At 42.5% G+C, this 13587-nt stretch overlaps 1 protein-coding gene across 2 annotated transcripts in view; it reads right to left on the bottom strand.

The window, feature by feature from the left end:
• Positions 1 to 13587, bottom strand: part of GGT7 (gamma-glutamyltransferase 7) — a 213605-nt gene that overhangs the window by 120795 nt on the left and 79223 nt on the right. For both annotated transcript variants that reach the window (XM_069243797.1, XM_069243798.1), the window contains exon 3: positions 7646 to 7797. In XM_069243797.1, coding sequence (XP_069099898.1) covers positions 7646 to 7797 — 152 coding nt within the window. The remainder of the gene's footprint in view (positions 1 to 7645; positions 7798 to 13587) is intronic.

Below are 13587 nucleotides of genomic sequence, written 5' to 3'. Positions count from 1 at the left end.
ACTTTTCACTGTGCATCAAGCTATGTTCTATTTCCTAAGGGGCATGTGTACATGCACATGTGGGGAAACACATAATCACTGGCCTTACCTTTGCTGGTGCTGGCTGTCCCTGAGGTGTCATTGTCAGTTACATCACTGACAGCTTCTGGCAGCAATGTGGACTCTACCAGGTCTTCCATAGGGGTGGACGGTGTGTGGGTGGAGGGTCCACCTCCGGTGCTCCTTGCCTCCCTAAACCTGCTGGCCACCCTCTCCTTGGCACGGGACCGCAAGTCATACCATCGCTTGCGTATCTCCTCCACAGAGCGCTGCGCAACACCCACTGCGCATATTTTTCTCTGGATGTCAGACCAGAGTTTCCGCTTCTCACTCTCAGGTACTTGGAGTGAGTTTTTTCCATAGAGTCTATCATGGTTCCCAACACCCTCCTCAATGAGCACCCCCAATTCTTGCTCACTGAATTTTAGCTTCCTTTTCCTGTCTCCCTTCTCCTTCCCATTGCCAGCATTGCCCATGTTGCAGTTTGGTCCTGGCTTACTCACAATGCTGACTCCCTGGTGCTGGGCTGTGTCTCTCTCCCTGCTCCTGTGGGTGTGGCTCCTGGAAACAGCATGGGCTGACTCACTTCCTGGTTGTGATGTCATCAGGCTGTTCCGGTATGCCGTTTTCGCTATTTGCGATTTTCAATTACCGAATCGCAATTTTTTTTGCGATTCAGTATTTGCATCTCGCAAATTGCGTTTGTGAATTTTAAGAAATCGCTATTAGCGATTTTCTAAATTAATACATCGAGTTTTACATTTCTTAAATTGCAATTTCTTAAAGTTTGCAATTTGGAAATCGCTAACTGGAATCTTGAAACATCTGGCCCCAAATTCCATATTCTTCGAAGTACAAAAGATCGAAGGACACAGCCTTCAGGAAGCAGCAGAGCGTAATTCTAGCTCAAACTACAAGCTGAATGCCCTATCACTCGAAGTGCAAAAGATCGAAGAACACCTCTGACATAGAAGAAGCTCCTGGTCCAAACGGCCTCCCCAGGGGGATCCTAAAACACAATCTGTTTTTTTGGTCTAACCAGCTCAGCAATTTATTCACTGCCTACATCACAGAAAACAAAATCCCTGATTCCCGGATAGGGGCAATTTTTCATCCAATCTACAAGAAAGGCCCCTATGGGAACCCAGACAGCTATCATTTGATCGCTCTGCTCGACACTGATGCAAAAATATTCGCAGACTGTCTGTCAGCAGAACTGAAAGACTGGGTGAACAAACTGAATCTAATTGCTCTGAACCAAACAGCTTCCGTCCCTCATTGAGCACCTCTCACAACCTGATAGCACTAGCAATTTTGGCTGCAAAATATACAAAAAAGAAGATGGCCCTGTTCACGTGCTTTGTGGACCTATCTAAAGCTTTCGACTCGGTGGAACGGCACAGACTGTGGAAGAAGTCAGTAGATCTCAATATTCCACCGAATCTGCTAAGAGGAATACAGCTTTTATATTCTGACAACTGGGTTAGGGTAAAAGTTGGCAGCAATGGAAGAGTGGCTGCTAAAATCCAGATAGAAAGAGGCGCTAAGCAAGGCTGCATACTAGCCCCGTTGCTAATTTATATCTGGTGGATCTGTGCACACAATTGAACTCTTCCAGTTCCAGTTCCTCTAAATTGGGCCGCCAACTCCTAACAGCACTACTATACGCAAACAACATCATCCTGTTGAATTTGTTAGGCACAGGGCTTCAAAAATTGCTAAATACCCTTGATCTTTATTGCAAAAGAAACAGGCTGCTGTTAAACCTGGAGAAAACTAAGGTAGTCATCTTTGGCAAGCGTGTAATCAAGAAAAAGCAGTGGCTCTGTGGAAACCAGTTTGTGGGCAGAAGTAGTCACTACAAATACCTGGGAGTCTGGTTGCAGGAGCGATGGTCTCACTGCTTGCATCTAAACACCTTGAAAGCCAAAGTTGCATTACAACTCACATCACTTCAAAATCTATCTACGAATCTGCAAAGCACAACCTGGAGCCCACACCTCATGGTGATCAATACGAAGTTTTTGTCCTCTCTGGTATATGGTCTGGCAATTTATCCTGCCAAGTTTAATGATTTCTTTAATATTGCCCAGAGTAAAGTTTTACGCTTTTTTTTCCGCCTGCCATACAGTTCTTCAATGGCACAAGTCAGACTGGAATTCGAGCTACAAGACCAAGCCTTGGTACAGAAAGAGGCTATGCTCAAATATGCCTCTTTGCTAAGACCGGAGCCCCCAAACACAGTAAAAGCATTGATCTCAGTGGAAACAGGCCTGAACACGCCGGATGATTCAAATTCATGGTCTGACAAAATTGTCTTGGCAATCAAATAACTACAGGCAGAAGAGCTGTGGCCAAAGACCTTACCGCATAAATCATTTAAGCAACTAATAAATAAACAAATCAAGCAGCTATTGTGGAGCAAGGACAAAGGCAAGTTCAGGCTACGATTCCATTCATGGATGACTATTAACACGTACCAGGCTCCAACAACACAGCCGTATTCTAGAAGAAATACTACAAAAATCTCTAAAAATAAAGGTACTGCACGCCAGATTAGGTCTACTCCCCTCATTGGATGCAGTTCCAAAATGGCTTGATTCCTCAAACAACGGGAAATGCAGGCTATGAGCATACCATCTGGAAGACTTCTTTCACCTTTTGTGCATATGCCCCGCTCTGTCACCCTGGCAGAACTGTACCCCAAAAACATTTTTATATCCAGCGACATTAGATTTTGCCGACAAGCTATTCTATTTTGCCTCAAAGGGCTGACACGACAACACATGGCATGTGTGGCAAAATTCATATTAAAAGCTGAACACCTTTTAAAGCACGCACCAAATAACTCTGAAAGCTGATGGAGCTATTCAGCTTATGACTAAGCAACATTGTTAGTGCTGTTTACACACGCGCCCAGATGTAGAACTCGACAGCATGGAGTTGGAGGGGACAGTTCATGCTATTGGCCCCGTAATGAAACACACAACCTTATTTAAGTGGGATTCCAATAACGTACCTTGGTATCAGTGCTATAAATCTATGAGATTTATAAATCCCAGTAGGTTGTTTTTGTTTTTTCTAGTTTAGTTGATAACGCTTTTATCTACATTGCTGACTGTAATGATTTTTTATTAATTATGCAATAAAAGATTAAGCTAAAAAAAATATATAACAGCACAACACACCCACATTTAAAACACAATTACTACTGAAAGAAGGCTAAATTTAGAAGGTGTTGGTACTCATGCACAGACAAGGGCTAGATACAATGTTTACACATAAAATCTGCCATGGGCCGACGTTGGAGAACAGTATAATCAAGCTCAACAAAATGTCAGACCTATGACCATGTTTGCCAAATAGGTAATGTTTCCTTTCTCCGAGGAACGTTTCTCTGAGTAACATTACTTCATCCTGTTCATCTTTCTGACATGAACAACCATCTAGGCTTTTTTTTAATACAACACTGAGCAACTGTTTATTGGTTCAATCAATCAATTCGAACTTTATTTGTTCGTAATAAAACAACCATAAAACCATTACTACAAAAACATCATCACTAAATTAAAAATATATAAAAATCAGAAGAAAAAAAAACATTTGCAATGCATGGAGTCTCGCAATTGCTCGAGTTAAAGCTATTAGTGTTGTAAATTCCTAGCAGGACTTTTCTTGCCACAAAAATTGAAAACGAAAAGTAAAACAGTTGGCAAAAGCGAGCCGATTCTAAGCGCCATGGCCGCCGTGCGCATGAGCGCGAAGGAGAGACACAAAAGCAAAAAGAAGTTCGCTCACAGTCAAACGTATTGGCAAATGTGCAATTATCCATGTAACAGGGTTGATAGCCAAGGCAGTAACAAAACTGCCCCAAAGAGGGACAAACGTAAAGCATTAAGCAATAATAGCAAAGGATTCTTGAAAAGCAAGCCCATGAACGAGTGATATTGATGGGCGTGCAGTGGGGGTGGTTAAAAACCCACAGACAGATTACAACAGGCCAGAGGGCTTGCGTGCTCGACCTAAAAACCAGCCATTTGATATATAATCTCATCTGACAACATCTTCCAAATAACAGGATTAACTTGTTTAAAGCCATGGTCCTTAAGAAGAGGGATCAAGTAGATTTTTCAAGGAACTATAAAATATTTACAAAATAAAACAAAGTGCATAGTTTCCAGAGGAGATCTTTGGTCACAGCCGCTGGGTTCCAAAGATAAACATTTATGCCACCCACGAGGTGATGCTAAAAGCTGAGGTATCAGATTCAATCTAAATCTTGTTTACAAAAAGGGAGCATGATGAGAAGTTACTATCGTGAGGTAGGGCTCTATGTGTTAGTTTTTAACAACAGATACCTCTGCCCTGAGACCTTTTGAAGAGCATTTGCTTCTCTAGATAATAGTCTGTTTCTTATAAAAGTATCTATTACCCAACCCTGGTCCCCCTTTACAATACTGTCAGGGTGGGTAAAACGTTCCCCCTCCCCAAATCATGTAATTCCCTTTTGATATAATTAAACCAGGTAATACGTGAAACGTGGTCCAGGGATAAGCAATCCTCTACTAGGTCCCTGTTTAATTTAACACCCTTAGTCCGTAGATTAATCCAGCATAAAAGAGGGAACAGGGAAATGGTATCACTAACATACCTAAACCACAGCTCCTCATGTGCTATATAGGCTGAGATACTGTGCGGAACACAGAGCAGCCGCCTTAAATACGTAACATAAACTTAATTTTTGCTACTGTTTTAGAGCGGTAAAGTTGTAACATGCCACTGGCTCGTATCCTACCCAACCTAGAAGCAAAATTCCAAAGTGACACATTAGACCTGTTAGCTGCAGACAACTTGTCTGAGAGCAAAGTCTTCCAACATAAACTAGCAACAAAAATAACTCCCAGATAAGTAAAAGCCTTAACCATAGTAAGAACAAAAGGTCTAATATTAAAAGCCACGGTTTTCGTTCTTTTGGGATCAACTACCATGACTTGTAACTTGTTAAAGTTAGTAATGAGGTCCAATTCCTCCATAAACCCCACAAAGGCAGTAATGAGCGCTTGCAGACCCTTAGCAGTTTTAGCCATTAATACAGCATTGTCTTCATACAATAAAACAGTTAGGGACCGTCCCTTAAACTGGGGGCAATCTATACGCTTTTTCACTAAAATCTGCTCAAGTCTGTTTACGTATTAAGTAAATAAGAAGGGTGTCAATATGCAGCCTTGTCAAACCCCTCACAATGTTTTAAGGCTATTTGTACAGCTAGTACTTGAATATCTAACTCCAGCCTCAGTAATTGTGTAAAGATCCCTTAGAAAGAGAACAATATTCTTCTTGACCCACATAGAGATTTAGGCATTCATCAACTGTGGACCTTCCAGGACGAAACCCATACTGTACATCAGGCAGTATATTACCCTTTCCAGACCAGTGCATGAGCCTATCCAGGAGAGTGGCCCCTAGTACATTCACAGTAGAGATCGGTCTATAACAAGAAGGGCTGTCTTTTTCCCCTTTTTCAAAAATTTGAAAGATAATGGCAGCAGATCGGGAGGAAGGAAGACCCTCGCTAACTGCTGCATTCAGTACATTAGTCAAGATTGCTGTCCATGTATCTATGACACTCAGAAACAGATGTGGCGGGATTCCATCGGGACCTGGCGCTTTATTTCTTCACATCCCCCTGATACTTTTCCTGACAGCAGCCTAGAAAAAACCAAAGAAGAGGCCCCTTCTAACACCAATGTGGTCTCACTGCACCCATGTTCCGATCTCCCATCATAAACTTCACAAACATGGGCAATCCATCTGTCGGCCTCAATATGATGCACTATAGCTGGGCAGTCTGCTTGCAGAAAAAAAGGATAATAATCCTGCAGAAAAAAGGATGGTTAATAATGCCCCCAAATTTAGCACTATTCCTCAGGCAACCTTGATCAAGCAGGTTCTCTCAGATATGTTTCCTAATCTAGTTTTTCTGCTGTGAGACCTCACCTTTATACTTGTGGCAACAAAGAAATACCAAAGTGCCATCTCTTGGGGTGGCTCTAAGGCATGGGTACTTAAAAACATTATCCCAGGCTTCTTCAGCTGGAATACAATATGATTTGTAGCTCTCCACATGACAATCCTCCCAAGGACAAGTCTCCTGGAGGCACACCACCATGAACTGATTCACATTCTCTACCCAGTCTATATCAGTAAGTTTGGCTTCTATGCCAGCAACATTCCAGTAAATGAGATTAAACGTTTTGACAGACTGCTGCTGTTCTTTGCCACCCCTCATTGGAGTATTACATCGCTCTATCAAATTAGTGCATGGGGGCAGGTGTTTATTGGTTAATATATGGTAATCCAGCTTTTGCTACAACTTTGTAGAGGCCATATTCATAATTGCCATTTTGGAGACCTGAAAAACATTTTGAGTACAGGTTGAAACACATGTCAAATATTGTTTTCTTTTTGTAGGTTAGATTAGAGGCATTCATATCCTGTCAAAACGGAAAATAAAAAAGCAATTGCCTTCAGTCAACCACAGTCACCACAAATCTGCCTAACAAACCGTGCTCTAGACGCATTGCTTATTGTGCTGTAACTCCTGAGATGCTCAACTGCTTTGAACGATTCACGAAAACTGTGAAGGGTAAGTGGCAAGCACTTATATGCAATATTTGAAACCGACTTTAAATTGAAAAATAATTACATACACCAAGAAAAGTGCTGAATATCTTTGTTTTGCGGGGCAAAGAGGGCCATGAGTAATGGCGATAAAAATGCTTTACACATCACTGATTGTGTATTGAAAAGGGACAGCCCACCAACCCCAGCCCTAGAGCATGTATGCATGCAGTTAGGTGGGCTGCGCTAGGAAATAGTAAGTGTGCGCCAGACAAGAGGGCCAAAGCAGACCTGCGCCTCTGTAGGCTAATTGGCATGAACGGGCTTACAAGCAGTTCCTGCGCCTTATGGCTACTGTTGTTTCACATTTAGGTTTTGGTTATGTCTTCACCCTTTTCTGTTTTCAGCGCTCTGACTACACCTATGTAGTCTGCTGGAGAGGAGGGTATATACCTTTCCATCAGGGAGCGTATTGCGTCCGCTACAGTCTCCTAATACTCTCTTATCCTCCCTTAACACAATGACCACTGTTAAATAATATTGTATAATAGTTAGAGCTAAAATAAAGAAAGTGCAGACTGACCAAAAACTACACCACTGTGTCCACATAAAATACTAGAGGCCATCAAGCAATAACATCCTAAAGATGATAACTGCACTTCTCAAAGACAGATTAGTGAATTATACGACACAGTAGTTATTCTGATCTCAGCAGAATGGCAAATGGCCCATGCAGGCCATACAATCATCGAGAAGTAGTGAAGAAGGCCAGGGGGATGGTGGGGAAAAAAATTAATAAGAACCACTTCACATATAATTTTATGCTAATGATCGCTGGGTGGGGGTACACTCTCCACCAGTTACTCAAAAGGATTGACAATTGTTTATTTCCACTTTTCTATGAAACTTTTAAAATTATGACCTACTGATGCAGACCAGCAGAGAAACAGAATGTGAACTAATGCTGATGCTGTACTTTACTGACCCTCCGATTCCAGATGTGTGAGGGTTCAGGATCCCACAGCATAAGACAGACGCAATGGCTGCATCCACAGACGATCCCTGCTTGTTCAGCACTTCGATTCCAAGTGCTGTGCAGCGGGCAGCATCGGTAACCACGGCCCCCTGGTGGAAGACCTACAGGAATACAGCAGAATGCAAAATTCAAGAGCTTAAGTGGCAATAAAGAGGCAATGTACTGGACACTTTACAGTAGAATAAAAATTGTTTGCTGTAACAACACATTTTCAGGGTATTTCGTTGTAATTGAGCAAACACACGATTTGCATTGCAACTGATTTAGTTTTACACAAATGTAACATTCTTAATATACACGGTAGGATATGTACTAATAAAAGAACAGATGAATTATCCGTTATGTAAATTCCACTGATCCTACAATAGGACCATGTTGAATGAAAAGTATGTGAACCTCTACATCACTTGCATGCCTTGAAAAACGAGTTGCAGGAGGTAAAACACTGAGTAAATTCAGCATTTTCCCATTAGAAGATACAGTATCTAGGCATTTTAGCAGATGTACAGTATAGAGTATATGTTTGTGTAACAACTACAAACCAAAGCCCATCTAGCAGTGTAGGTGTCCTACCAAGAACTGTTAGTACATCTCCAGCCTGCTGTAGAAACTGGTGGAATAGTTCAGGCTCACAGCAATGTGACTTTTGGCATTCCTTTAGAGACTGCGAACTGAGGTGTTAACAATTGAGCCAAATGTTCTGGTGAACTTGCTGGAAACGGCTAAGAACCGAAAGTCTGATTTAGTTCAGCAGGGAGTTAGTCTGTCACAAATGTGATGGATATATCGTCAGCCTTATAGCAAGAGTCAAATATAGTGCACTTGTAAAAAGTTAGACAAGATACCCCTCACTAAATCGTGTCCAAAGTTAGCAGGTGGGGAAAAATAAAGAAATCTGAGGGAAAAGGACTACATTATTGTTGTGATACAAGCCTACAATGAGGAAGAAAATAGAGAAAAGGAGAAAGTTTCATCTGATTTACTAACTAGGGTGTGGAAAAACTATTGGTTTTAAGGTACTGGTTGTGCAGCAGGGTTGCCACATCTCAAAAGTAATGCTGAAGTACATTAAGAAACAAAGCTGTACATTACAAAGTAAGGTCTAAATGTGATTAAACTGCTTGGAATGAAATGCAAAAAAGCAGTACAACATAAAAGCAGAGTAAATAGCATTGCTGGAAACTGTGAAGGGAAGAATCAAGTAATAACCTATGAGAATTGAGCCAAATCTTCAAACGAGACTGACACCAAGTGGGTGCAATCAACAATAGCCACTCCAGCCAATGGAAGTACTTGCAAACTCGGGCTGTGACACGCTGAGGTCTAAATGGAACTACATCTGTGCACTGCTCAACACTGATAGACAGTAGCCTGAGCAGAACCTGGCATCCCGGTGCCCTAACCTATCGCTCAGCTTCATTCCTTGAGTAGTGCAATACTAACTTTTCTCTGAAGAGCAAACAAAGGCATTTTTCGTGGCTCTACAGCAAGTGATGCTGAACGACACAATCTGACAAAAAATAAATGAATGTGACTTGTGTATGGGAGGGAATCAAGGGACCCCAAGTGTGGTGAGAGAGGGAAGGAATAAGTGTTCCTCACCAAGAGAAGTCCACTACCATCCTCTTCTCCAAGTGTATTTCATATAAACGTGAAGTGTTGCCAGCGGTGACTGCTCGCAAACAGTGGTCTCTGGAATTCAATGTTCACATACAGGAGTGTTTACATTGGCGGACTTAGTTTAGGATAAAGATGGAACCTAATCTGAAAAAAAGCTCTCCCTACTCTCCACTGCCTGTTTCTGATATCACCTAAAGGACAGGACTAATCCGTGATACGATATGGCAAGATTTGCCCAGCAAAAATGGCTGCCAAATTTGTTATTGCTTTTAAAATTCTTCTTATTTTCTATGGGTCGGGGAGCAGTGTAACAGTGCTGGAAATCTTATTAGCTTTTGGCAATGGGTAACAAGAGAGCCTGGATATTTGGACTCTAGTCTGCAATTCTAAACAAATTGGGAATTGTGGTTGTGTTTTTTTCAATATTCAAGTCTACAGGGTTAATGCTTATGGAAGTGAAAGTGCTGTGCTATTATTTCACATTTAGGAGTGGTATTTGGAATCATATTTTTGTAACCACTAATATAGGACAAAATGTTCCAAAATGTTTACCACGATTGTGACAAATGGCTGAAAAATATGCAGATGAGAAGCAGTGCTGGAGTTACAGTGGGGGATTTTTGCCACTTGTGCAGGATTCTTGCCACTTTAGAAGAGAGATAAATTTAAACTGCTCTAATTTCTCTGCAGTAGAAAATGCACATTTAGGAGAATGTGCTAGCGTGCCTCTATCATGAAATTTGTGGGAATGAGCTGTGGGTAAAGGATGGGATTAGTCCTGTTGTATAGAACATTTCTACAACCAAAAGTTAGGACCAATCATTTTGATTAGTAAGGATGTCTGCACTTTAATCAAACGTGATCACAGATTTTGCTGGTATGATGTGCGAGATGAGGAAAGTTGCTTAAAATTTGAGTAAAAGAATGGGGTTTAAGTGGGGTGAATAATGAGTTCAGGAAAAAAAAATAAAGACTCCCGTAGTGGAAAAAAAGATCATGTTCCTACGTGCAGCATAACCACTGAAGAAAGTTCTTCTGGACTAGAAGCTGTGCTGATGCAGTCCAAAGGAGGGAATAAAAACGGTATCCAGATGGTGTTAAAATGTTTTGAGAGGGATACGAGTCATCAAAAATGGTAGTTGTTTTGATTGGAGTGTATGCAAGTGAGCTCAAGGTTGATCCACATACTTTACTTGGGGTTTTTATGAGAAAGGGTTTACACAGCATATCAAGTAGGATATGTAGGTGGGTATACAACTGCAAGATTATATATTCGAACCCGAGGGTGTCCATGGGTCAAAGCTCTTGCTGTGGATTGTTGATAAGGATACTGGATTACACTCCAAAAAGATGAGCAGGGGCTGGTGAATGCCTGAGTGGTTTCAGGAGGGCGTAGGGAAAGGGTATCAGAAAAAAAACAATTCAGCATGAGAGTATGCAGCTGGCAGGTGGCCTTAGAATTAGAAGCTATCAGATCATTTAAACAGAAACTGTGGAAGGAATTATGTTTTGCGATTGAACTTTTGGTTAGAGGAGAATCAGTTGGTATTATCAAATTGGTTAAGTTAGCATACAATGGACATCTTGCTGGGCGGGTTTTGAGGTCTGATTACTTATGACCAGACAGAAAGGTAGGCCGGACATCCAAGCAGTGTTCAGTGTGCGACAGCAATAAAGTACAAATCATGAAAACACCCCCACGTTTTGGTTGAGGTTGACTAAACCAATAGGCATAGGTCTTTATATAATTGATCCACAATATATTCACTGGAAATGTTTTTTATTATATTTTGTAGTTAGGTGTGGGTGGAGCACTTCTGAAAGTGGCCAGAAACACTATTTCTGGGGAAATTAACACAATAGTGATGACTAGACTTATGGACATGGTGATCAACTGAAACGGTTTCTTTAATATAGTTTTAAAGACCTTGGGGGGAGTTCACCTCCAGGGCTATGCAGAATTTATTCAAAATAAGCTTTGCCATTTGCGACAGCTCGGGTTATAGACTATTTAACCACTAATTAAAAGATTAGGCTGCCAGCCCTAAAATGGAAAGCTTTGGCAAGACAAGATATTCCAAACAATCCTAATAACTAAAGTATTTTAGAAATGATGGTGAGAAACCAACACAGGCCTTACGATACATGACTTTAAGCCAACTGAGTTTGCTTACTGGGCAAGATATGAACTGTGTGACACTGCCAAAAATTAACTACAGGTAATAAGAAATGTGTCTGGCAAGGTTTTTTTCAAGGAGACGTGAGAAAATTCACTAATTTCAATTGACTAAAGTTAGAGCTTATCCTCTGCCCAATGGCTCACTTGCTCAGGAATAAAACTTGTCAATAGCACAATTTCATGAAATACGCCTGTCTCATGGTCTTGTTGGATCTGAAGGGGCACCCAAAGCTCTACCCTCATAGTGGTGGAAAGATACCACCTTCAGCAGAAGTTAAGTAGCACACACGTGGTGGTGGCAGCATACCATGTAGTGATCAGTAGTAATGAACAGGACCCTTCTACTCTGTGTCACTGGGGTGAGGCCTATAGGTTCACTCACCCTTTCAAAACATCTGATACTGTGTGTTTAACTCATTCTTAACCTACATCAGGTATATGTGATGTGCCGCACAGCACAGGAGTGGTGTGTCTGCCTTGGTTGTATGTGTGCCTGGGAAGGGTACAGCTCAAGGATGGCGCGGTACATGCGTGATTAGTATATGTGCAGGGTGTACGTGTGCCTGAAAGGAATACATTACATGAGAGATGTAATGCTGTGCAGTATATGGGTGTATGTGTGCTTGGGTGAAGTACAATAGATAAAGGGTGAAGAGATGTGCAGCAAGCATAGTGAGTGTGCAGGGAGAAATTCCCCTAGACAGATTTGTGTACTGCTGCATTCCTGTACGCTGGGTGGGGACATACTGTAAGGAAGGAAGGGACTTCCTTTACATCCAAAATGACCGGTCTTTGAATTATTGATAGATCACAAGGAAGGGTCTGGACACATCTTAGGAAGGGAGATGGGGCTGATAAAAGAATTGTAAAGAGTGGGGCTCGGGGTCTGGGATTAACCCTTTGATGCACATATCACTGTGGCTGACATCTAGGTGTAAACTCTGGTCACTCCCATGAATCATGTTATGGACAACCACTTTCAGAGTTGTGCTTGTAGTAGCAGATCACTTTCATGAAGGAAGATGAAAGGGAGAAAAAGCCCACTTCAAAAAATGCAGAATCTAAACATAAAACTTCAAAGACTCATACCCTAAATTACATTTGGTGTCTGGAAAAGGACTAAAAGAAGGGGAGGTTGAGTCCCCAAAAATGTGTCATATGCTAAGCAGCCAGATGAGCTGTGTGAGAAGGGGAGGCTCTGCAAGACTTCTGCATGTGACCACGATTGGGGGACCAAGTCTTCTAGTCTTCCTTTTAAATAAGGGGACATCACCCAGGGAAACCAAGACCACCTCCCATAGAGACTGGAGCACCAGTGCCTGCCTGCTTGTCAAGACCAGTGTGCCCTGAGACGAAGAGGAGAGTTTTGGAGGGAGGAAGGTTCAGTGAGGAGCCCTACCATGGGAACTCCCTGTGCGAGGTGTGAGGATTCTGCTTAGCACCAATCAGGCTGTCACCTGTATACAGGATTGTTTTCGATGACTCCTGTATGCCAGGTGAAGGCCACCGCACACTGAGTCATGTGTTGAGCACCATGTGGGTTCTGTTGTAAGCGTATCACCACACTGAAGTGACCCCATATACCATATACCAGAGGGGGCCATCGTTAAGGGATCATTTACAGGAGTGCCAAGTTTTATGACTCCAATGCTCCTTCAGGGCTCTTAATCCTGCCACGCGAGGGGTCCCTACCAACCGGCGAGGCGAGAGAGGGCCAGCTGACAGTGGGGAGGAAACTATGGGGGCCTTGCCCTCCCCCTAGCCCCACAGCACACTGATTTTGTTGGTAGCCCTTAGGTGCAGATACTGACCCCATGTTTGCTGAGGTGGGCCAGTTCTGTCACTGGCGGCTGCCAAAGCATCTCTGAAGGATACACGGGATATCTGGAAGAGGATGAAGCATTTACCAAGTGACTGGTCAGAGGTGGGGGTGGGCTCTGAGGCCCTGCACCTCCCCTCTCATCCCCTCTCCGAAGACAGTTTGGGCTCGTTTGGAGGCCTAGGTGAGACAGACTGGGGTCTGGGCAGAAGACGGACGTGGTTGCTGGGCCAGGCCCTGTCTACCTACAACAATTGGCAGAAACGTGGTGGG

The sequence above is a fragment of the Pleurodeles waltl genome, chromosome 7 (assembly GCF_031143425.1).
Source record: "Pleurodeles waltl isolate 20211129_DDA chromosome 7, aPleWal1.hap1.20221129, whole genome shotgun sequence".
NCBI lineage: Eukaryota > Metazoa > Chordata > Amphibia > Caudata > Salamandridae > Pleurodeles > Pleurodeles waltl.
The sequence above is the reverse complement of the archived record's forward strand: the minus strand, read 5'-3'. Positions and strand labels throughout refer to the sequence as shown.